The sequence below is a fragment of the Asparagus officinalis genome, chromosome 1 (genome assembly GCF_001876935.1).
Source record: "Asparagus officinalis chromosome 1, Aspof.V1, whole genome shotgun sequence".
In the NCBI taxonomy this organism is placed as follows: Eukaryota; Viridiplantae; Streptophyta; class Magnoliopsida; order Asparagales; family Asparagaceae; genus Asparagus; species Asparagus officinalis.
The window spans coordinates 227,965-252,447 of record NC_033794.1 but is presented as its reverse complement, the minus strand read 5'-3'; the positions used below and the strand labels follow the sequence as shown (position 1 = coordinate 252,447).

Genomic DNA, 24,483 nt, shown 5'->3' with positions numbered 1-24,483 from the left:
AATTGTAACTTATGGCCTCAATGGAATTATTTCCAATAGGTCGATATGAATGGCAAAAATCGTGGGTTATAGTTCACAAAATCATAAATTTTGGTTTTTGTGGAATTATTATCCCAATGGGTGTAATCGAACAAAATTTTTCTAAAATCGTGGTTTATAGCTCATAAAATCATGAATTTTGACATTCGCGATACTATTTGCCAATGAGTCGGAATGACTAAAGCTTGCCAAATATCATGGGTTGCAGCTCAAGAAATCGTGAATTTTGATTACTGCGAAATGATTTGTTAATAGGTCGAAATGGCTAAAATCATAAGTTATAGCTCTAGAAATCGTGAAGTTTTGCCATCGCAAAATGATTTGCTAATGGGTTGAAAACGACTAAAATTGGATAAAATTTATGGATTATAGCTAGAAAATAGTAATTTTTGCCTCCGCGATATTATTTTCTTATTGGTCGAAATTAGTAAAAATGGTCTAAAACTGAGAGTTATATAGCTCATAAAATCGTAAATTTTTGACTTAATGATTTTTTTTGTCAATGGGTCTAATCGACTGAAAATGCTAAAATATTATGGTTGTAGGTCACGAAATCGTAAATTTTTGCCTTTGCAAAATTATTTACCAATGGTCGAAACGTCTACAGATGGCTAGATGTGAGGGGTTAGCTCCAGAAACGTGAATTTTGATCTTCACAAGATGATTTGCCAAAGGGTTGAAACAACTAAAATTAGCCAAAAATCATGGGTTATAGCTCACGAAATCATGGATTTTTGCCTCGGAGATACTTTTTTTGCAAATGGTTGGCAATGATTAAAAGTGGTCTAGAATTATGGGTTATAGCTCATGAAATAATGATTTTTTGCCTACACGAAATTATTTAGCAATGGGTCTAATTGATAAAAAATGGTAAAAAAATATTTGGGTTATAACTCATGAAATTGTGAATTTTGCTTTCCGTGAAATTATTTGTGTATAGTTAAAATTAATAAAAGTAGTCAAAAGTCGTGGGTTATAGCTCCAGAAATGGTGAATTTTGACATCCGTGAAAATTATTTGCCTATAGGTTGAAATTAATAAAAATGGCCAAAAATCATGGTTATAGCTTAATAAATGATATGATGAATATTTCCTCCAGTGAAAATGTTTGGCAACAGGTCGAAACGACTAAAAATGGCTAAAAATTATGGGTAATAGCTCATGAAATCGTGAATTTTAGCATTCACAAAATTATTTGTCTACAGGTTGAAATTTACTAAAAATTGCAGGTTAGCTTAGGTAATTGTGAATTTTGGTTTTCGCGAAATTATTTGCAAACCGGTCGAAGCAACTAAAAATGATTAAAAATTGTGGGATGTCCACGAAATCATGAATCTCAGCCTCAATAGAATTATTTACAACCAGGCCAAAACGACTAAAAATGATGGCGAAATTATTTGCCAATAGGTCGAAATGACTAAAAATCATAAAAAATCGAGATTATAGGTCATGATATTGTGAACAAATTGTGGTCAGTGGGTCGAATCAAATAAAAATGTCATAAAATCGTGGATTATAGCTTATGAAATCGTGAATTTTATCCCTGTGGAATTATGTGCCACTGGGTCAAATCGAATAAAAATGACCAAAAAACATGCATTATTTCTTATGAAATCATCAATTTTGGCCTCCGTGAAATTATTTAACAATGGATCGAAATGAGTAAAAATGGCCACATGGGTTATAGCTGGTGAAATCATAAATTTTATAGGTTAATCATGAATTGTTGCCTTCACGATGTTATTCACTAATGGATCGAAACGACTAATAATAGTCTAAAATTATGGGTTATAGCTTATGAAATTATAAAAATTTCTCTCCATGAAATTATTTGGCAATGTGTCTAATCGACTAAAAATGACAAAAAACAAGGGTTACAGTTTGGGTGGGCGTGGGCCCGCGTGGGTTAAAGTGGGCTGGGCATGCTTCTCTGATCCTAGGCTTGGGGCTAGACCAAACATGGCTCACGACCCGCCTAGGAGCGGGCCGAGTCGAGCCCCGAGTCGAGCCTGGCCTACAACCTAGTGGTTGTGCGTCGACCCATGAGTGTTTTTCCATCTTTTTTTTATTTTTTTATTTCTAAACTAAGTTAACTTTGTATTCATATTTGTCAAATTATATTTAATTTATTTTTTCTATTTCAAACTCTTTATTTAAAACGACATATGTATATATATGTAATTATCACATAGAAAAACATCGCAAACACAAAGGTATACACAATTTGGACTTTGAAGGAATACCTGACTGCTTGAGGCTTAGTTATTTTTTGCTAAACAAAGTAAATATTTGTAATTAACTCAGGGCAGGGGTGGGCCGGGTTGGGCCCGGCCGGGCCTATGGTGGGGCAGGTTTGCTTCTTTGGTCTCGTGTATGAATCAAACCCCAGCTCAACCCATGCTTAACCTTAGTTATAGTTCGTAAAATTGTGAATTTTTAATTATAAAATTATTTGTCAATGGATTGAAATGAATAAAAACAGTAACTCACGATTTTGATCATTTTTAGTCCTTTCGACGTAGTTGCAAAATTCAAGATTTCATGAGATAACCTACAAATTTTGGTCATTTTCAGTCATTTCTACCAATTAGCGAAAACTTCACTGAGGCAATAATTTATCCTTTGTTGAGCTCTAATCCACAAAATTGTGAATTCTGACTTCCGTAAAATTATTTGGCAATGGGTTGAAATGACTAAAAATATGAATAAGCTGTGGGTTATAGTTTACAAAATTGTGAATTTTGGTCTCTGTGGAATCATGTGCCAGTGGGTTGAACCGACTAAAATGGCCAAAATTCATTGGTTAATAGCACATGAAGTTGTGAATTTTGGCCATTGCGAAATTATTTGACTATGGTCAAAAAGACTAAAAATGACAAAATTGTGGGTAGTCCATGAAATTATGAATTTTTTGCCTCCACAAAATTATTTCCTAATAGGTTAAAACGATTAAAAATGGAAAAATATCGTGGTTATAGTTCATGAAATCATGAATTTCGGTCTTTATGAAATTATTTGCTAATAGGACAAAACGAACAAAAATGGCTAAAAATCATGGGTTATAGCTCATAAAATTATGTATTTTGGTCTCTACAAAATTATTTGCCAATGGTTAGAAACTACTATAAATGGCCAAAAATTGTAGGTTATAGTTTATGTAATCGTGAATTTTGGCATCTATGAAATTAGTTGTCAATGGGTTGAAACGACTAGAAATGACAAAATTGTGGGTTATGACTAATGAAATCATGAATTTTAGCCTTTGCAAAACTAACGGGTCGAAACGGCTAAAAATGGGCAAAAAATGCGGTCATACCTCATGAATTTTAATGCGATTATACCCCATGAAATCGTGAATTTTCGCCTTTGTGTAATTATTTGCCAACTTGAAATGGCCAAAAATGGCCAAAATCGTGGGATATAGCCCACGAAGTTATTTGCCACGGGATAAACAAAAAAAATGGCCAAATATCGTAGGCCTCTGCGAATTTATTAGCCAATGGGTCGAATAAACTAAAAATGATAAAAAATCGTGGGTTATAGCTTATGAAATCGTGAATTTTAGCTTCCGTGAAATTATTTCGCAATGACTATAAGCGACTAAAAATGGCCTGAATTTTGGGTTATAGCTCATGAAATTGTAAAACTTGGCCTATGTGAATTTATTTTTTAATGGGTCGAAACGATTAGAAATAGCCAAAGATTATGAGTTTTAACTCACGAAATCATAAACTTCGGTCTCGACGAAATTATTTGTCATTGGGTCGAAACGAATAAAAATGACAACTCATGGGTAGCTCATGAAATTGTGAATTTTGGTCTCTGCGAAATTATTTAACAATCATTCAAAACTATTAAAATGGCCAATAATTATGGATTATAGCTCATGAAATTTAAATTTTGTCCCTCGTGAAATTATTTGCTAAGAGTCAAAACGATTAAAAATAGCTAAAAAAATTATGGGTTATAACTCAATAAAATCGTGAATGTTAGCCAGCGCAAAATTAATTGCTAATGGGTCGAAACAACTAAAATTTGACAAAATTATGAGTTATTCTCATGAAATTGTGAATTTTGGTCTCGAAGTTATTGATAACGTGTCGCATGGATTAAAAATCGTCAATAATCGTGGGTTATCTTATCAAATCGTCAAATTTGAACTTGCTGAAATTATTTGTCCGTGGGTCGAAATGAAATGAATGAAAATGATAAAAAATCATGGGTTATAGCTGAAGAAATGGTGAATTATTGCCTTCGCAAAACTTTTTGTCAACGGATTGAAATGATTGAAAAGTGGCAAATATCGTGGATTATAGCTCTCGAAAATTGACATTTTCAGCTCTGCAGAATAATTTATCAATGGGAAAAATGACTAGAATTGGCCGAAAATCATATCTCATGAAATGGTGAATTTTGGTCTCCGCGCAATTATTTGCTAAGAGTTGAAAGGACTAAAAATAGTCAGAAATCTTGAAAATATTTGCTAAGGATTGAAATTACTAATTATAGCAAAAAATCACGGCTTATGGCTTATGTTATCTTGAATTTTGTCTACTGCAAAATTAATTGATAACGGGCCGAAACGACTAAAAGTGGTAAAAAATTCATGAGTTACAGCTCACGAAATCGTGAATTTTAGTCTTGGTGGAATTATTTGCTAATGTGTGACGTCTCTGGGTTCACACAAGGCTGCAGTCTAAGGTAAAACCAGAGATGTCAAACCTGTCATGCACCCACACTGTGCATAAACACGTTTCACCAATCACAACAATATCCTCTAGTGGAACCAAATAGAAGTACAGGTACAAAACAGGCAAAATAAAAGGAATAAATGTAACAAACATGATATATAAGAGATATCTTATAAATAAAAAAGAATCATGTCTCAACTATAATACCTCTGATATCTGAATAATAAAAATGTCTCAACATGAATCAACTAAAAATCGTACCAAGGAACATTGTCTTTACAATATGAAAATGAAACTCTAATGTCTGGATAAAACTCGAAACTACAGTGGAGTCTCTACAAGTAAAAATACGCGACGGCGACTATGCCAGAACTTCGTCACCCTGCGGCTCTCCGAAACTCTGAACTACCTGAAAAGTAATTTAAAAAAAAGAACAAGAGGGTCAGAAGGCTACAGTAAGATTACCTCCATCCGTCCCCAGGGGAAGGGATGTTAGATGGAGTGACGACTCTATTTATTAAGTATAGTCTACCTAGATTCATTTTCCCAGTATCTAAGGGGGATTAATATTTAGAAACCTACAAAACGAGACGTAGTACGTCGAGCGAAGTAATCCAAACAAGGAAACCCTCATATATATACCATATGTCTCAAGTTGTGAATCTCTAATCATTGATTCCAACTAAGAAGTAAAGAAAGCAGTAAAAGAATTAAGACATCAACACATCGTATTTATCATATCTTCCACTATCACTGGGGAGATAGAATAAAATACCAACACATAATTTTGTATACTTTCAAAAACAACGTATCTCGGTCATATAGTTCAGTGATAGGTTGTATTCATAACCGACATCTGCCATACTTAGGCTATCAAGTAATTATCTCAGTGCAACGGACTACCCTGTAGGTATCTGAACTGTGTACACGGCTCATTAGTCTCATTGCGATCTCAGTGCGTAACATGAGTGCGGGACGGACTACCAAATAGGCATCCTAAAAATACGGCTCACGAGCCTCATCGCACCCTAGTGCGGGACGGACGGCTAGATCAAGCCTCCTAAAATCCGACTCAATGGTCTGTACATGTGGAATATCGACGCACTACCTCATGTAGTACTGAACTGAGCTCATCAACGATATCCACCTCATATATAAACTGTGTATATCTGGTATGTCGACGTATTATCCCATATAATAAATGCCATTTATCATAATGTAATACATTATTATTTATTACAAAATATTCAAATTTTTGGGGTTTTACATAATGGAGTCAAGATGAAAAAATGGTCAAAATTTATGGTTATAACTCATGAAATCGTGAATTTTGGCATTCGGAAAATTATTTGCCGACAGGCTGAAACTATTAAAATGGTCAATATTTGTGGGTTATATAACTCTCATAAAATCATGGATTTTAGCCTCTGATATTATTTAGTAATGGGTCGAAACTTTTAGGAATGACTCAAAATCATGTGTTATAGCTCATGATATCGTGAATTTTAGCCTTAGCAAAATCAACGGGTCGAAACAGCTAAAAATATCATAAGTGTGGGTTATAGCTAATGAAGCTGTAAATTTTGGCCTTTGTGAAACTAATTGTTAACAAGTCGAAACTACTAAAAATTGCTAAAATCATAGGTTATAGTCCTTGAAATTATTTGTCAATTGGTAGAAACAATAAACATGGCCAAACATCAGGGGCCTTTGCGAATTTATTAGCCAATGAGTTGAAATGAGTAAAAATGAGAAAAAATGGTGGGTTATAGCCCACGAAATCGTGAATTTTAGCATTTGCAAAATTATTTCCTAATAAGTCGAAACAACTAAAAATAGTCAAAATGATAAAAAATTATAGGTTATAACTCACGTAATCATTAAATTTAGTCTTCACCAAATTATTTATCAATGGGTCAAAAAGAACAAAAACTGTCAAAAATCATGGGTTATAGCTCAAGAAATTATGAATTTTGGTCTCCGTAAAATTATTTGCCAATGAGAGAAACGACTAGAAATGATAAAAAATCGTGGGTTATATTTTATGAATTCATGAAGTTTGGGTGGCGCAAAATTTTTTAACAGTGGTTCGAAACGACTAAAATTGACCAATAATACTAGATTATAGCTCATGAAATTGTGAATTTTGGCTTCCGTGATGTTATTTGTTATGGGTCGAAATAGTTACAAATAGCCAAAAATCGTGGGTAATAGCTTACGAAATCGTGATTGTAAGCTATTATGAAATTAATTGCTAACAGATCGAAACGATTAAAAATGACAAAAAATCATGAATTATAACTCATGAAATCGTGAATTTCTGTCTTTGCAAAATTATATAACCAACGGTCAAAGTAGGTTAGAGGTCACAATAATCTTAGGTTATAGGTCACAATTGTGAAATTGGTCCTTCGCGAATTAATTGGCCATTAGGTCTAAATGATGAAAAATGGCTAAAAATTGTGGTTATCACTCACGAAATCGTGAATTTATCCTCCGTGAAATTATTTGCCAACGGGCCAAACGAATATAAATGATCAAAAATGATGAGTTATAGCTCATGAAATCACGAATTTTGATTTTCGCGAAATTATTTGTCAACGTGTTGAAACGACTAAAGTGACAAAAAATCATGGGTTATAACTCATGAAATCATGAATTTTGGTCACTGTGAAAATATTTGTCAACGGGTCAAAACGGCTAAAAGTGGTCAAAAATCATGGGTTTTAGAGCACAGAATTATTTGCCAATGGGTCAAAATAACTAAAAATGATCAAACTTTGCGAGTTATAGTTCACAAATCTTTAATTTTGGTCTTCGTGAAATTATGCACCAATTGGTCGAATTGAATAACAATTCCTATTGTGACGCCCCTGGGTTCACACAAGGCTGCAGTCCGAGGTGAAACTAGGAATGTCAAACCTGCCATGCACCACACCGTGCAATAACATGTTTCACCATCACAATTACTATCTCTCTAGTGGAATCAACAACAGGTGTAGGTACAAAGCAAGTAAAAGATTTTACAATAAATACATGATGAAATGATAGATCTCGGATTAATACCTCTCATCAACCAAATAAGCTAGAATACATAGTCGATGTCTGAAATGAATAATAACAGTCTGGAGATCTCAACATGTCTCAAAATACAAAACATCTGATACATGAAGTAATGCACACAGCCTTTACAACTCTAGAATATAAATCTCTCACGTCTAAAAAAAATGTCTCGAGTGGAGTACAAAATAAAATACATCTAATAAGAAGATAAACGACGCTAGTAAAAATCGCCCTCAACCTGCGACTCTTCGGGCTCCGGGCTCGTTACCTGAAAGGGGGAGGGACAACGAGCGTCAAAGCTCTAGCGAGCAACATCACAACCAACCCAGGGGATAGGGCTCGTTGTATATAAAAATACAGATAATACATAAAAATATGAAATCATTTGTACTAACAATAGTGGGTTTTAGTACTTAGGAAATTACAACACGAGCATAGGTACGTCGAGCGAAATAATCCAAACAAGAAAACCCTCATGTATATACCTTGTATCTCAAATTGTAAATTCCTAAATACTAAACCCGAGGTTTAACACAAGAAACAATAAAGAAAAGAAAACAAACCCATCTCTACCAATACAATTTAAACATGTCAAAGCTACAATAAATGTCATGTCCAGTCTAGGTAGCTATCATGTCCCAGCCTCATATAATATGTCGTGTTCCAAACTCGATTAAGAAACATACTCATATAATATGTCGTGTTCCAAACTCGATTAAGAAACATACTCAAGGTTTAGCAATTATCCAACATAAGACTGTAATGGATTATAGTCCAACACGAGGACTTTAATGGATTATAGTCCAACACGAGGACTGTGTATATGAACCATGGAATACTCATGACTCATGACTCATGGGTAGACTCATGACTCATGGGTCGACTCATAAGATAATGAGTCGACTCAGCAGAGACTTATCACAATGGGAGTTTATATCATGAGTCGACTCATGAGAGTTATGGGTCGACTCATGAGCTAAAAACTGGGTTCTACGACTCTGCTGCACATGATTTGTAAATTGCAAACTCAACATCATAACTGATGCATATATACATTCTCGTAAGCTCAAAACGCTAGTTTTCATGCACAATCATGTCCTAAAGATATTTTTCATAAATAAATATTATTTTTCATTAATAATCACATATAAATTATCAAAATCTACGGGGTCTTACATTCTTCCCCCTTTAAAAGAATATCGTCCTCGAAATTCAAAAATCATATCTAACTCATAATGGTACTTGAAAAACACGACAAGGGTTAAATCCAACCCGCACACATACACATCTCGTAATATTAATCGTTAGATAAGCATATAGTGATATTCATACTTAATGATCTAAAATGGTAATATTCTTACTCAACCCCTAATCTAATGGAACTAATACGTCGGGCGAAAAATCCAAACAAGGAACCCCCCATGTATATACCATGTGTTCCGAAAGATTAGGAATTAAGTGAAAATACCCTCATTCTAGTGTTAAATATAAGTATCAAGGTACATATATAAATATACAAGTAAGAATTCACATCATAAATACTTTAATTAATTTACCTGCTCAAACAAGTATGGGTAGTCACGTCGCATGTCTTCCTCGCGCTCCCAAGAAGCTTCCTCAACTCCACTTCGGTTCCTTTGAACTTTCACCAATGGAATCACCTTGTTCCTGAGTCTCTTGTCTTCTCTAGCAAGTATAGACACTGGGATCTCAATAGTAGTCAAATCATTCCGAAGCTCAATCTCCGGTGCATCCAACACTCGCTGCTGCTCCTCATCATGCAAGTGCTTCTTGAGCATAGAGTTATGGAATACATTGTGTATACTAGACATAGAAGCTGGATGATCTAGTCTGTATGACACAGCTCCAATGCGCTCCAAAATCCGAAATGATCCAATATATCTCGGTGCAAGCTTCCCTCGCCTCCCGAATCGCTGCACACCTTTTATAGGTGATACCTTCAGCATAACCAAATCTCCAATATGAAACTCTAGGGGTCTTCGCCTCTTATCTGCATAGCTCTTCTGCCGACTCTGAGCGGCTAGAATCCGCTCCCTGATCAATGCTACCTTCTCAGTAGTCTGCCTCACAAGCTCCGGTCCAAGCATCAAACTATCCTTCGGCTCTACCCAATATATCGGTGATCTACAAGGTCTCCCGTACAATGCCTCATATGGGGTCATACCGATCATCGCTTGATAACTATTGTTATAAGCGAACTATATCAGTGGAATATACTCCTCCCAGCTGTCCTGAAAGTCAATGACACAAGCCTGCAACATGTCCTCTAACACCTGGTTCACCCTCTCCGTCTGACCATCCGTCTGTGGGTGGAATACACTGCTATAAGATAGTCTGCTGCCAAACGAGTCCCGGAAACTCCTCCAAAAATGTGAAGTGAATATTGATCCTCGATCCGACACGATCGTGTCCGGAACCCCGTGAAGTCGAACTATCTCGAATGAAGATCCTTGCATACGCCTCGGCTGTATAAGTAGTCATCACTGGAATAAAATGTGCCGACTTCGTCAACCGGTCCACTATCACCCAAATCGAATCATTCCCCTTCTTTGACTTCGGCAACCCTACAATAAAGTCCATAGAAATATCCGCCCACTTCTATTCTGGAATAGGTAACGGTTGAAGTGTCCCTGCCGGTCATTGATGCTCTGCCTTCACCTACTGACAAGTAAAACACTTGGCCACATACTCTGAAATCTCTCTTCGCATGCCACTCCACCAGAAATGTCTCTTCAGATCCTTGTACATCTTGGTAGTCCCTGGATGTACTGTGTACCGAGTACGGTGTGCCTCATCAAGTAATTCCCTCTTCAGCTCTGCATTGGCTGGCATAACCAATCTACCCTTCATCCGTAGACCTCCATCTGTTCCAATGGTCCAATCGGTCTTAGGTTCTTTGGAAATCTCCTCCTTACAGATTTGAATCCAAGAATCTTCCAACTGAGCTCTGACAACTCTGTCACTCCAAGATGGTTGCACCGACACAGCTCCCAAAAATACACTGGTTCCACCAACCTCAGGCCTAAAATCAAACTGGCTAAGGGTTAGAAGGTCTCGATGCAACGAGCACCTCAAAATCGCAACCTGATGTCGACGCTTCCTACTCAAAGCATCCGCTACGACGTTTGCCTTCCCCGGATGATACTGAATCGCGAACTCATAGTCCTTGATAAACTCAATCCATCTTCGCTGTCTTTGGTTGAGTTCCTTCTGAGAGAAAATATATTTTAGACTGATGATCTGTGAACAACTCAAACTGCACTCCATACAAATAGTGCCTCCATGACTTCAGTGCAAATACTACTGCTGCTAACTTCAAGTCATGAGTAGGATAGTTCTGCTCATGCACTCTCAGCTGTCGTGAGATGTAAGCTACTACTCTCTGAGTCTGCATAAGAACGCCTCTCAATCCTGCCAAAGATGCATCTGTATAGACGACGAATGTCCTGTCGTTGCTCGGAATAGTCAAAACCGGTGCTGTAGTCAACTTAGCCTTCAATGTATCAAAGGCCTTCTGGCACTCTGTGCTCCAAATAAACTGTACACCCTTCTTCGTAAGGCGTGTAATTGACGTCGAAATCTTTGAGAACTCCTGGATGAACTTCCTGTAATAACCTGCTAAACCCAAAAAAGCTACAAATCTCCGTCACTGTCTTCGGCGGTTCCCAATCAAGCACTGCTGTAACCTTAGCTGGGTCTACGGATATGCCCTCTCTGCTGATGATGTGGTCGAGAAATCTGACATCTGAAAGCAAAAACTCGTACTTGCTGAACTTGGCGTATAACTAGTGCTCCCGTAGGGTCTACAAAGCTAATCGGAGATGCTGCTCATGATCTGCCTCCGATCTCGAATAAATGAGGATGTCGTCGATGAACTCATGATCTGCCTCCGATCTCGAATAAATGAGGATGTCGTCGATGAAAACAATCACGAACTGATCTAAAAAGGGACGGAAAACCCGGTTCATCAAGTCCATGAATATAGCGGGTGCATTGGTCAGTCCGAATGGCATGACCAAGAACTCAAAAGATTCATATCGCGTGAGAAAAGCGGTCTTGGGGATATCCATCTCCCGAACCCGTAACTGATGATAACCAGAACGAAGATCAATCTTCGAGAAAAACTGCGCTCCCTGCAACTGGTCGAACAAGTCATCAATCCTAGGTAGTGGATACCTATTCCGGTCCAGGATAGTGACCTTGTTCAACTCCCGATAATCTATACACAATCTCATACTGTCGTCCTTCTTCACGAAGAGGACCGGCGCGCCCCACGGAGAATGACTCCGACGAATAAAACCCTGAGCTAACAACTCGTCTAACTGGGTCTGAAGCTCCATCATCTCAGCTGGTACCATGCGATAGGGTGCGCGGGATATCGGGGCTGTGTTCGGCTGTAACTCAATACAAAACTTAACCTCTCTCACAGGAGGTAACACAGGTATATCCTGAAAGACATCCTGATAATCCGAGATAACTCTAGTCTCCAATATATCAGAACTCTGATCCCGTCGCATCACCTCATCGATGAACGCCAGAAACGACTCCGTAAAGCGATTGCCCTGAGAAGTAGCCGCAATCATCTCGGACCCATCGGACGTTCGTAATCTGACTGTCTTCGCAAAACAGTCAATACTAATATGGTAAGACGATAACTAATCCATACCAAGGATGACATCAAACTCGGACATATGCAAAACTATCAGATCGACTATGAACTCGGACTCGTCGAAACTGATGATACACCTCCTACAAACGCTCTTCAGAAGCGATACCTCTCCTAGAGAGGTGAAAACTAATAAAGGGGTGTCTAACGAATGAGCTACGAGCTGGAGTCTAACCATGAAAGCATATGAAATGAAAGAATGCGAAGCTCCCGAATCGAAAAGAATATGGGGGGGCGGGAAAGGAATTCACGAGGAACGTACCCTCCACAACTGCACCGCTGGCACCATGATCACGAGGAACCACTGCATATACTCTGCCTGGTGCTGAAGACTGCTCTACCGCTGGTGCTGGAAAATACGGGACAATCTGCCCTTGGGGGGCCTCCTGGACTGCTCGAACCTGCTCCTCTGGCCTCTGCGCTGCTGGCGGTGTCTCAAGCCTGACCTGCTGACCCTAACCTCGGCCTTGCTGTCGCGGCTGTTGCTGGTTCGGACCCCTGCCCGGCTGAGCTCCTATTGGTGCACTACGACACTCTGATGCCTTGTGTCCCACCTTGCGACAGTTAAAACATACCCCCTGAAACTTGCGCTGATGATGTGCCCTCTAATCCTGCTGGGGTCCTCTCTTATGAGGGCCCTGCTGCTGCTGCTGATGTCCTGTCAAGGGCATCTTGTTCTTCCCCTTGACTCCAATCTGTCCTGTCTTAGTCTTCCCCTCCTTGTCCTTCTGAAACATAGCCGTCTCATTCTCCTGTGAGGTGGCGGTCTCAGCTACCTCCCGGACTGAATAGAACTTCCTCGAGACGAGGTATCGGCGAAGATTAGGGCGAAGCCCTGCTAGGAACATCTGAGCCCGACTCCCTCCTGTCTGCCACATCCCCGTGAAATGCAGGAACTCTATGAACTTGCTCTCAAACTCTGCAATTGACATGTCCCCCTGAGTCAAACGGGATAACTCAAATTCCTTCCCAATCCGTGATGCAGAAGAAACATACTGCGCGTCAAAGAAGTAAACAAAATCCTCCCAAGTGAGGATCATCCGCTGCTCTAATGGAAACTGGAATCGGTACCATCTCCCGGTATCCCCTTCAGACTATATGATGTCAGTCTTTGCTTCTGTACTGAGTCTACATTGAGTATGTCTAGGACATTACTCACATCCTCCTTCCATTTGTGGGCTACAAGTGGGTCTGAAGAGCCTTGGAACTTCGGTGCTCTCATCTTCTGGTACCTCTCTACCAAGCGGAGCCAAGCCTCCTGCTCCGTGGCTCTATCCGGTACCGCTGGTGGAATAGCTGCAGGTGCTACCTCTGGGTCTCTCTCTCTGATTGGGACGGCTGGTATCCCCTGTGGTGGAACTACTGGAGGTGGTGGTGGTGTCGGTGGGGCGATATGACTCGTCATAAGCTCCTTAATCGCTGCCATCCTAGCTACGATAGGAGCCATGAGATCAATGAGGTACTGGGGAGCTTGCTGCGGCTCAGGTGGTGCCTGCTCCTGCTCGGGTGGAGCCTGCTGTGGCTCTGCCTGAGCGGCTCTGCGAGTGCGAGGTCTGCCACGTCCTGCCATTTCTCTCTGGTCATAAGAAAATAAAAGTTAAATGAGTCAAAGTAGACATATATACATACGTAATATATCACAATATGATTTTTACATCATATAGTATTCACGCACATACTTTAAGCAAAAATAGTTGTCATAAAAAAAATTCTCAAAATTTTGAGATATATTCATATACCGTCCTCACTCATACTAGAAACTTCTTATCGGACTCTATACATGAATCCTAAGAAACTATAACCTAGCTCCACGACTCGACACAGGATGATCCTAAGGATACTGGAACTAGAGCTCTGATACCAACTGTGATGCCGCTGGGTTCACACAAGACTGCAGTCCGAGGTGAAACTAGGAATGTCAAACCTGCCATGCACCACACCGTGCAATAACATGTTTTACCATCACAATTACTCTCTCTAGTGGAATCAACAACAGGTGTAGGTACAAAGCAAGTAAAAGATTTTACAATAAATACATGATGAAATGATAGATCTCGGATTAATACCTCTCATCAACCAAATAAGCTGGAATACATAGTCGATGTCTGAAATGAATAATAACAGTCTGGAGATCTCAACATGTCTCAAAATACAAAACATCTGATACATGAAGTAAGGCACACAGCCTTTACAACTCTAGAATATAAATCTCTCACGTCTAAAAAAAATGTCTCGAGTGGAATACAAAATGAAATACATCTAATAAGAGGATAAACGGCGCTAATAAAAATCGTCCTCAACCTGCGACTCTCCGGGCTCCGGGCTCGTTACCTGAAAGGGGGAGGGACAATGAGCGTCAAACTGCTAGCTAGCAACATCACAGCTATATCCATGAATTCGTGAAGTCCGGCCTTTACGAAATTATTTGCCAATGGGTCGAAACGATTAGAAATGACTCAAAATTGTGGGATATAGCTCATGAAATCGTGAATTTTGACCTCCTTGAATCAATGTGTCGAAATGACTAAAATGGTAAAAAAATCTGGATTATAGCTCATATAATCGTGAATTTTGACTTTCGTGAAATTGTTTGCCAGCAAGTTGAAATGATTAATTATTGCCAAAATCGTAGGTTATTGCCTACGAAATTATTTGCTAATGGGTGGAAATTAAAAAATGGCCGAAAATCAAGGGCCTTTGTGAGTTTATTAGCCAATAGGTTGAAACGATAAGGAATGATAAAAAATTGTGGGTTATATCCCACGAACCGTGAACTTTAGGCTCCGTAAAATTATTTCCCAATAGTTCAAAATGATTAAAAATGGCCAAATTTTATGTATTGTAATTCATGAAATCGTGAATTTTTCGTCTCCATAGAATTATTTGCCAACGGGGCGAAACGAACAAAAAAACCTAAAAATCATTGGTGATTATAACTCACGAGGTTTGGACTTTGCAAAATTATTTAACAATTGTTCGAAACAATAAAAAATGTCCAATAATCGTGCATTAGCTCATGAAATCATGAATTTTGGCCTACGTAAAATTATTGACTAAGGGTCGCCAAATAGCTAAAAATCACGGCATATAGCTCAAGAAATCGTGAACGTTAGCCATGCGAAATTAATTGTCAATGCGTCGAAATGCCTAAAAATGATAAAAAATTGTGAGTTATAGCTCATGAAATCGGGAATTTTGGTCTCTGAAAAATTATTTACCACCAGGTCGAAGCGAGTAAAAATAGCCAAATGTCATGGGTTATATCTCACAAAATCTTTAATTTAGGCTATCACGAAATTATTTGGCAATGGGTGAAAACGACTAAAAATGGAAAATAATCGTGGGTATATAGCCAATGAAATTGTGAATTTTTAACTACGTAAAATTTGCTGGTTATGGGCCAAAATGAATAAAAATGGCTAGAAATTATAGAGTATAGCCCAAGAAATGGCAAATTATTGCCTCTGTGAATTTTTTTGCTAATGAGTCGAAACGAGTAAAAATGGCCAAAAATCGAGGTTCATAGCTCATAAAATCGTGAAATTTTTACTCCACAAAAATTTTTGCCAACAAATTGAAGCGACAAAAGTATCCAAATATCGTAAGATATAGCTCAAAAAATCGTGATTTTTGGTGCATGTGGAATTATTTGTCAATGGGCAAAGTTTACAAAAATGGCCAAATATAATGTGGTCTCATGAAATCGTGAAGTTTGGCCTTAGCGAAATTATCCGCCAGCGGCTGAAATGATTGAAAATAGTTAAAAATCGTTAATTATAGCTCATAAGATCGTGAATTTTGGCCACTGAGAAATTATGTGACAACGATTAAAATTGACAAAATTGTATTATAGCCTATAAAATTATGAATTTTGGCCTCCGCGAAATTATTTGCCAATGTGTCAAAATGACTAAAAATTGTTAAAAATCATGGGTTATATAGTTCATAAAATTGTGAATCTTGATGTCCAAAGAATCCTTTGCTAATGGCTCGAAACCTATAAAATGATAAAAAATCATGGGTTATAGCTTATGAAATCATGTATTTTGGCTTTCGCAAAATTATTTACTTGCGGGCTGAAACTAATAAGAAAGATCAAAATCGTGGTTTGTAGCTCATGAAATCATTAATTTGGCCCATACGAAATTATTAGCTAATGGATCTAATCGGTTTGAAATGACAAAAAATCATGGGTTATAGCTCTTAAAATTATTAAATTGTGAATTTTAGCCTCCGCAAAATCATCGGATCTAAATGACTACTAAAGTTCTTGGTTATAGCTCATAAAATAGTGAATTTTGACCTCATGAAATTATTTGCTAATTTGCTAATAGGTCGAAATGACTAAAATGATCAAAAATTGTGTATTATAACTCACGAAATCGTGAATTTTGATCTGTGAGGAATTATTTATCAAAACTAAATTGACGAAAAGTCAGGTTATAGCTGTTGAAATTTTGAATTTTCATCTCTCCAATTATTTGCCAATAGGTCAAAATGACTGAAGACGACCAAAAATTGTGGGTTATAATTCATGATATTGTGAATTTTAGCCTCCGTCGAATTATTGCCAATGAGAGAAATGACTAGAAATGACAAAAAATTGTGAGCTATATCTCATGAATTCACGAACTTTGGACTCGACAAAATTATTTAGCAATCATTGTTTGAAATGAGAATAAATGTTCAATAATCGTGGATTGTAGCTAATGAAGATGTGAATTTCGACCTCCGTGAAATATTTGGTAAGGTTCGAAATGACTAAAAATAACCAAAAATTATGGGTTATAGCTCAAGAAATCGCGAATGTTAACCACTATGAAATTAATTGCCAAGAGGTCGAAATGACTAAGAATGACAAAAAATCGTGAGCTGTAGCTTATGAATTTATGAATTATGTTCGCGAAATTATTTACCAAGGATCGAAATGATTAAAATGGCAAAAAAAATCATGGGTTATAGTTAAAAAATCGTGAATTCAAGCCATTGCAGAAGTTTTCGATGGCGGGTCAAAATGAACAAAAAAATAGCTAATAATCGTGACTTATATCTCATGAAATTATGAATTTTGAACTCCTTGAAATTATTTGCCTATAGGTGGAAATGAATAAAAATGATCAAAAATCATGAGTTATAGCTTAAGAAATGGTGAATTATTGCCTCTGTGAAATCTTTTGCTAACTGGTTGAAATGCTAAAAATGGCCAAAAAATCATAAGTTATAGTTTAGGGAATCGTGAATTTTGACCTCCACGAAATTTTGCATTTTGAATTGGGGGTTGTAGCTTGGGAAATGGTGAATTTTGGACACCACAAAATTATTTTTCAATAGGTCGAAACATGTAAAAATGGTAAAAATCAAGGGCTATAGCTCATAAAATCGTGAAGTTTGGACTCCGCGAAATTATTTGCTAATGGGTCAAAACAACTTAAATGTCTGAAGATCGTGAGTTATAACTCATGAAGGACTCCGCGAAATTATTTGATAATGGGTCAAAACAATATAAAATGTCTGAAGATCATGAGTTATAGCTCATGAAATCGTGAAGTTCGGACTTTGCAAAATGATTTACTATTGATTCGAAACGACTAAGCATGACCAATAATCACGAGATATAACTCATGAAATCATGAATTTTACCTCTTTGAAATTGTTTGGTAAAGGGGTCGGAATGACTAAAAATGGCAAAAAAATCATGTGTTATAACTTAAGAAATCATATATTTTGGTCTTCATGTATTTATTAGCTAAAGGGTCGAAACGACTAGAAATAGCCTTTAATCGTGGGTTATAGCTCATAAAATCGTAAATTTTGCCCACTACAAAATTATTTGTCAACAAGTTAAAATGACTCAAAATAAAAAAAATTATTAGTTTTAGCTCGTGAAATCGTGAATTTTGGTTATCGAGAAATTACTTGCCAATTGGTCTAAACGATTGAAAATGGAAAATTTCATTAAATCTTGAATTTTGGCCTCCACAAAATTATTTACCAATGGGTCGAAACGACTAAAATGGCAAAAAATCATGAGTTATAGCTCATTAAATTGTGAATTTTAGCATCAATGAAATTATTTGTCAACGGGTCAAAACAACAAAAAATGGCATAGAAATATAGGGTTATAGCTCATAAAATCGTGAATTTTTAGCTTTGCAAAATTATTTGCTAATGGGTGTAGATGACTAAAACTAGAAAAAATCATGGACTTTAGCTCATTAAAACGCGAATTTTGGCCTCCATTAAATTTTTTACCAATGAGTCGAAACAACTAAAAATAGCTAAAAATCATGAATAATAGTTCATTAAACCGCAAGTTTTGTCTCTGCAAAATTATTTACTAACATGTCGAAGCGACTAAATTTGACCGAAAATCGTGGGTTATATAGCTCATAAAATCTTCAATTTTGTCATCCACAAAATTATTTGTTTTAGAGTCAAAACGATTAAAAATCGCCAAAAGTTATTGGTTATAGCTCATCAAATCGTGAATTTGTCACCGCAAAATTATTTAAAAAGAGGGCGGAAACAACTAAAAATGGCCAAAAATCATGGGTTATAGCTTATGAAATCTTTAATTTTGGCTCGTGAAATTATTTGAGAATAGGTAGAAATGAATAAAAATGGCCAAAATTCGTGGGTTATAGCTCATGAAATTATGAATTTTGACCTCCATAAAATTATTTATCAATGGGTCGACATGACTAAGAAATAGCCAAAAATCGTGGGTTATAGGCTATGAAATTGTGAATTTTGTCCTTCGCAAAACCAAGGGGTCAAAATAAATAAAATAGGCAAAAATTGTGGGTTATTTCTCATGAAGTAATGAACTTTGGCATCCGTGAATTTTTTTTAAAATGGCTAAAAATTGTGGGTTATAGCCCATGAAATTGTAGATATTGGCCTCCATGAAATCATTTGCTAATAGGCTAGAATGGCTAAAATTGGACAAAAAGCGTGGGTGCTAACCCATAAAATCTTGAATTTTGGCTTCCGCAAAATTATTTGTCTTTGTGTCGAAACGACTAAAGATGGTTGAAAATCGTGGTTTATAGCTCACGAAATCACGAGTTTTGGTCTTCGTGAATTTGTTTGACAAACGGCTCAAAATGACTGAAAAATGGCTATGAGCCATGATTTTCTTCCATTTTTGGACATTTCAACCTAATTGGAATTTATTATGCGCACTGCCAAAATCATGATTTTAATGGATCCAATGGTAATTAATTTTGCGTATTTAAAATTTTATGATTTTGCAGGATTTAGCCCTTGATTTTCTACGTTTTCGTTTATTTTGACCCTATGGCAATTTCATGGTCTATAAAACACGAATTTTTGTCTATTTTCATTTATTTTAGCAAAATATGAATGGAATGGGTACTTCATAATTTGTGATCTTCGTTTAATCCATGATTTTTGTCCATTCTCGTTCATTTCGACCCTGTGGTAATTAATTTTGCATACGTCAAAGTTCACGATTTTCATTGGTATAAACCATGAGTATGTCAATTTTTGCTGTTTCAACAAAATGATAATTAAATTTGCATATATCGAAATTCACAACAATTTTTCATTTTTTTACCTAAAGGAAATTAAGTATGTGTACTTTCAAATTCGAGAGTTTATGAGCTATAACTCACAATCTGCTTAGCCTACCCGACATCCGACAACTTTATGAATTTCATGACGGCAGTGACAAGCTTATAAGTTTTTCATTTCTTTTGCCCTTCCTTTCTGTGTTCCCTTTTGACTTTTCCTAATACATTGTTCTATGATAGGAACTCTTTCTTTGTTTAATGGTTGAAATTTTCGTACTATTATAACTATGATCATGACATTGCTATTATGATGTTTATGCAAATTCTTTTTGCAGGAGACATTTTCTTCAGTGTCCACCGGGCCTGTTAAGCAAGCATTTTGAGAAGCTCATTCAGTGTGATCCACGCCTAAACTCACTAAGTCAGCAGCCGGAGATCATCTTAGAATCTCCTTATTTTGAATCAAGAGGTTCTGCTTTTGAGGATCATGTTGAATCTAAGTGTCACGGTTTTGATGATCTGAAGGATGGATTTGATTCCAAAATTTGTAGATTCCAGGATTCTATGTTATCACATGATGGCCTATCACCTTCCACTAATAATGAGATCTGTCTTCCTATTGGTAGAACACCAGACGATTTGCCACAGGAAAAAACCCCTTCTCCTAGATCAGGTACTTCTTGAAACTACGTTGAGGTTTTCGTTTGCGCTGTTATAGCATTTGCTTTTGTGTACATGAGGTCTTTCTCCTAATACTTGTACTTCTAGAAACCACTTCATAAATCTGCTGTAATAGCGTGTGACGTGCATTGATTGATGTGTTCCAAAAGGATAGATATATTAATGTAAGTCTTTTCTTTTTAGACATCTCTGATGATCCAATCACATCTCTGAGATTCCAAAAGGATAGATTATCTATTTCATGCAAACAAGTTGTAGCTGTGATTGGATCATCTGTTGGGATCCTTTCATGTGATACTGCTGCTTGTCAGCTGAGAGCCACTTCTAGTCTTGACCCTTTCTTCACTTTTCAAATGTTCTTTTATTTCTCCAATTGGAGTCAAAGGTTGATGTGAATTATTGATTGAAATATGTATTGTTTAGGCTGTGGAGCCAAATTTTCCCTGTTTTCTGTTTTCTTTTTCCTGTTCTTTTCCTTTTATTGTCCTGAGAAAACCTATCTCAAAGATGCTTTGTTAACTGTATTTTAGCAGGGCTTTCTCAAATTACGGAAGAGAATCCGACAACTAGTGGAACCAAAGAGTCGAGCAATACCAAGCGCTGGGATCAGATAAAAGTGCCTGGACTTCGCTCATCCATGTCCGTGATTGACCTTGTAAACCACATTGGAAACTGCATCTCTGGGCAAACAACCGCAGGCAACCCACTTTTACCAACAGATTCTTCACTCGACAAATCAATGTTGGAAGAGCTGACACAATACCTTCTCAGCGATTCACAAATCGCTTCTGCTTCTGCTTCTGATGAACAATTTCTCATGTCAAGGGTCAACTCCCTTTGCTGCCTGATCCAACCTCAAGATGGTAATGATGATAATGATACAGGGGCTCCAGAGAGAAAGGCACTGTTTCATGTTTCTGATGGAGCAGAGGAGGCTAGTATTAATAATGATCACTTTAGCGGTAAACAACCGAGTATGTCAAGAAAGGAGTCGTATGGGGAGCTCTTGATGCATTTGCCTAGGATTGCTTCGTTGCCGCAGTTCTTGTTCAATATTGCAGAGGATTCTGAAAAGTCAGACTGGATGAACCCGTAATCACTCCGTAGATAGTTCTCACTGTAAATAGAATCTGTAAGCGGAAAAAATTTTGCTAATATGTTGAAAACGCTTTCTTCCTTGTGAAACGGATCCTCTCCTTTCTCTCGAATGTGTAAATGTTGAGTGTATTATTCTTTGTTGACATCCTGTATCAACTTTAAATAAAAAAACCTTTTTTTTATTGCTGCGGCATCCTATATCAGGTGGGCATACACCTCGCTTATCAAAATGGGATATCAAGGAACAAAGCGACGAGAAATTCACTTATTACATTGTGAAAAGAGATGGCTTCACCATGCTAGTCTATGTCGCCGTCTTGATCACATCCATTATTCCCAACTTTAGTTATATATCGCAGGATATACAAAGAATGAGAAATAACCGATCAGCCAAAGACTCCTGCAGCTTGGTTTGCTAGGTGCTATCGTATCACAAAATTAAAATGAAGGCAACCGGTCGATCACAATGCCAATACTTGCCTATTATATAAGCTCTCCACTCGTTCCTAAAAAGAAAAAGGAAAAGGAAAAAACCAGGCATATCATGACTATATTTTCATCTTCAAAATCAAGATCAGAGTCAAAAGTACAATCCCAAACAGATATTAATCCAAAACACCCAACAAGCCATATGCACACATTCTTAAGCAAGGCAGGTACCTCTGATTAGAATTAAACAAGAGAAACTTAATACAACATATTAATCCATGCTTCTGTCCTTTCTCCCAGGGACAGACTGAGAACGATATCTTCTAACGTGAAGCAAGTTTCTTAAGGTGCTGAAACATGCGCTGCTTAATCCATTGCCGATCATTTGGTATGTAAGCGTGAATTGAGTGGTCAAAGCTGTGATTGGAGACAAGGAGAAAGCTTTAGTTCATAGTCTCGAGAAAAGAAGAAAAAAGAGGGAAAATGGTTATATGGCTAGAAAATGAGATCATACACTAGTGCACTCAGATCTGCAAGGCCATCGATGAAGTTGTAAAGATCAGCAATGTCATAGGTGATGTTTCTGACGGTTGGATTAATATCCTTGATTTTTCTCTCATAAAGCGCGCAGATTCCTGTTGCATGTCAAACAAAAATCAATCACATGCAATAATAAGATACTAAGCTCTCCTACAAGCTATTGGAAATATTGCATGATGATATTATGGTGACATAATGCCCAGAACGACACTAGGCACAGTCAAAACAAGAAAACTGATGAGCCTAAAATTTTAATACTTCTCTGAAAATCACTCCAATCAAAATAGCTGGCACCACTTGACTTAGACAAGCACAACTTTTTATGGAGTAAAACATAGAGGATTGCCATTTGTATCAATCTCTGTCCTACCACTATTTTCTCAAGGTTTCAGGGCATAGTGCCATCATTTTAGTACTAAGAAAAGCAATTTACTACTTGCTATAGTCCGCACATAGAAAAGATAATGAGTTCACCCCCCCACCCCCCCCCCACCCCCCCACCGCGCACCCCCCCCCCCAACCCGCGGGGGGGGGTCTTCTAATTTTAGCGCTCAGCATTATGCATCACCTTTTTCTAGTTTCAGCTCGATCCTTAACAAAATATTGGCTGGTGAAATGAACCATTAAAAGGTTGAAGCCTGAATAAATTGAAGCTAAAACATGTTTCAAACATCAACAAATCAGTTGATGTATGTAATAAAGAAGAATACCACTAGACTGAATCATGACTCCCAAATAGAAGACCATCCATCCATATTGATATGGATAAGTGCTAAATCTCACTCTTCCTCATGAATGCTTCATTATATGCACATCAAAATTCACGATTTTCTTAGGCTATAGCACACAATTTTTTTCCATTTCCATATTTCGACCCAATGACAATTAGGCTTAGGTCAAATTTCACAATTTTCATAGTCGATAACTCACAAATTTTCTACATTTTTGTTTGTTCAAGCCAATATCAATTAATTATGATATTTCAAAATTCACGATTTTCATGGGTTGTAACCCGCTGCTTTAGTTCATTTTTGCTTTTATTGATCTACTAGAAATTCATCGTACTTAAAAATTTCATGATATTCTTGGGTTATAAACCATAATTTTTGTCCTTTTTTGTTCATTATGACCGACTCAATGGAAAATAAGTGTACTCCAAAATTCACGAGTTATATGTGCTATAAATAACGATTTTTGTTCTTTTTTTTCTGTTTTAGCCCGATGACAATAATTAGGTATATTTAAAATTTCATAATTTTTATGAGCTATAACCTATTGATTTTATCCCTTGGCTATCAATTATAAGTACTTGAAAATTCGCGATTTCATGGGGCTATAACCAACAATTTGTTAATTTTTATTCATATCTATATCTACCCAAGAATTATGTGTACTTTACAATTTACGATTTTCGCTGGCTATTATTCACGATTATTATCCATTTTTTATTTTTTCAACCAAATAGCAATCAATTATGTGTGTTTTAGAAGAGTATTTATATGGAAATCACCTTCAAAATAGTGTTGTAATACATGAACTACCTTTATTTTTTCCTGTTGACTTTTTTTATCAAAATCACTTTAATACCCCTCTTTTTACTCTCTATCCTCCCTTTCCCCTCTCTAGGCCCCATAAATCTCGGCATCAAACCGGTCCCACAGATCTCGGCGAGAACGCAGGCGAGTGCTACAGTGGTCGACGACGGATCCCAGTTGGTTCT

General features: G+C 37.1%; 2 protein-coding genes across 3 annotated transcripts in view; one reads left to right on the top strand and one right to left on the bottom strand.

The window, feature by feature from the left end:
• The window catches only part of LOC109845008, a 41,414-nt gene extending 19,438 nt beyond the window's left edge, over nucleotides 1–21,976 (top strand). The window contains exons 5-6 of one of the 2 annotated variants that reach the window (XM_020414201.1): nucleotides 20,351–20,688; nucleotides 21,230–21,976. In XM_020414201.1, the coding sequence (XP_020269790.1) occupies nucleotides 20,351–20,688; nucleotides 21,230–21,792 (901 nt within the window). In that variant the 3' untranslated portion in view covers nucleotides 21,793–21,976. Of the gene's footprint in view, nucleotides 1–20,350; nucleotides 20,689–21,226 lie in introns of both variants that reach the window. The other variant, XM_020414193.1, reaches the window with a different exon arrangement.
• LOC109845000 (enhancer of rudimentary homolog) overlaps nucleotides 22,316–24,483 on the bottom strand; it is a 14,848-nt gene continuing 12,680 nt past the window's right edge. The window contains exons 3-4 of the mRNA XM_020414183.1: nucleotides 22,738–22,858; nucleotides 22,316–22,640 (exon numbers count right to left, since the gene is read on the bottom strand). Of these exons, the coding sequence (XP_020269772.1) occupies nucleotides 22,547–22,640; nucleotides 22,738–22,858 (215 nt within the window). The 3' untranslated portion in view covers nucleotides 22,316–22,546. The remainder of the gene's footprint in view (nucleotides 22,641–22,737; nucleotides 22,859–24,483) is intronic.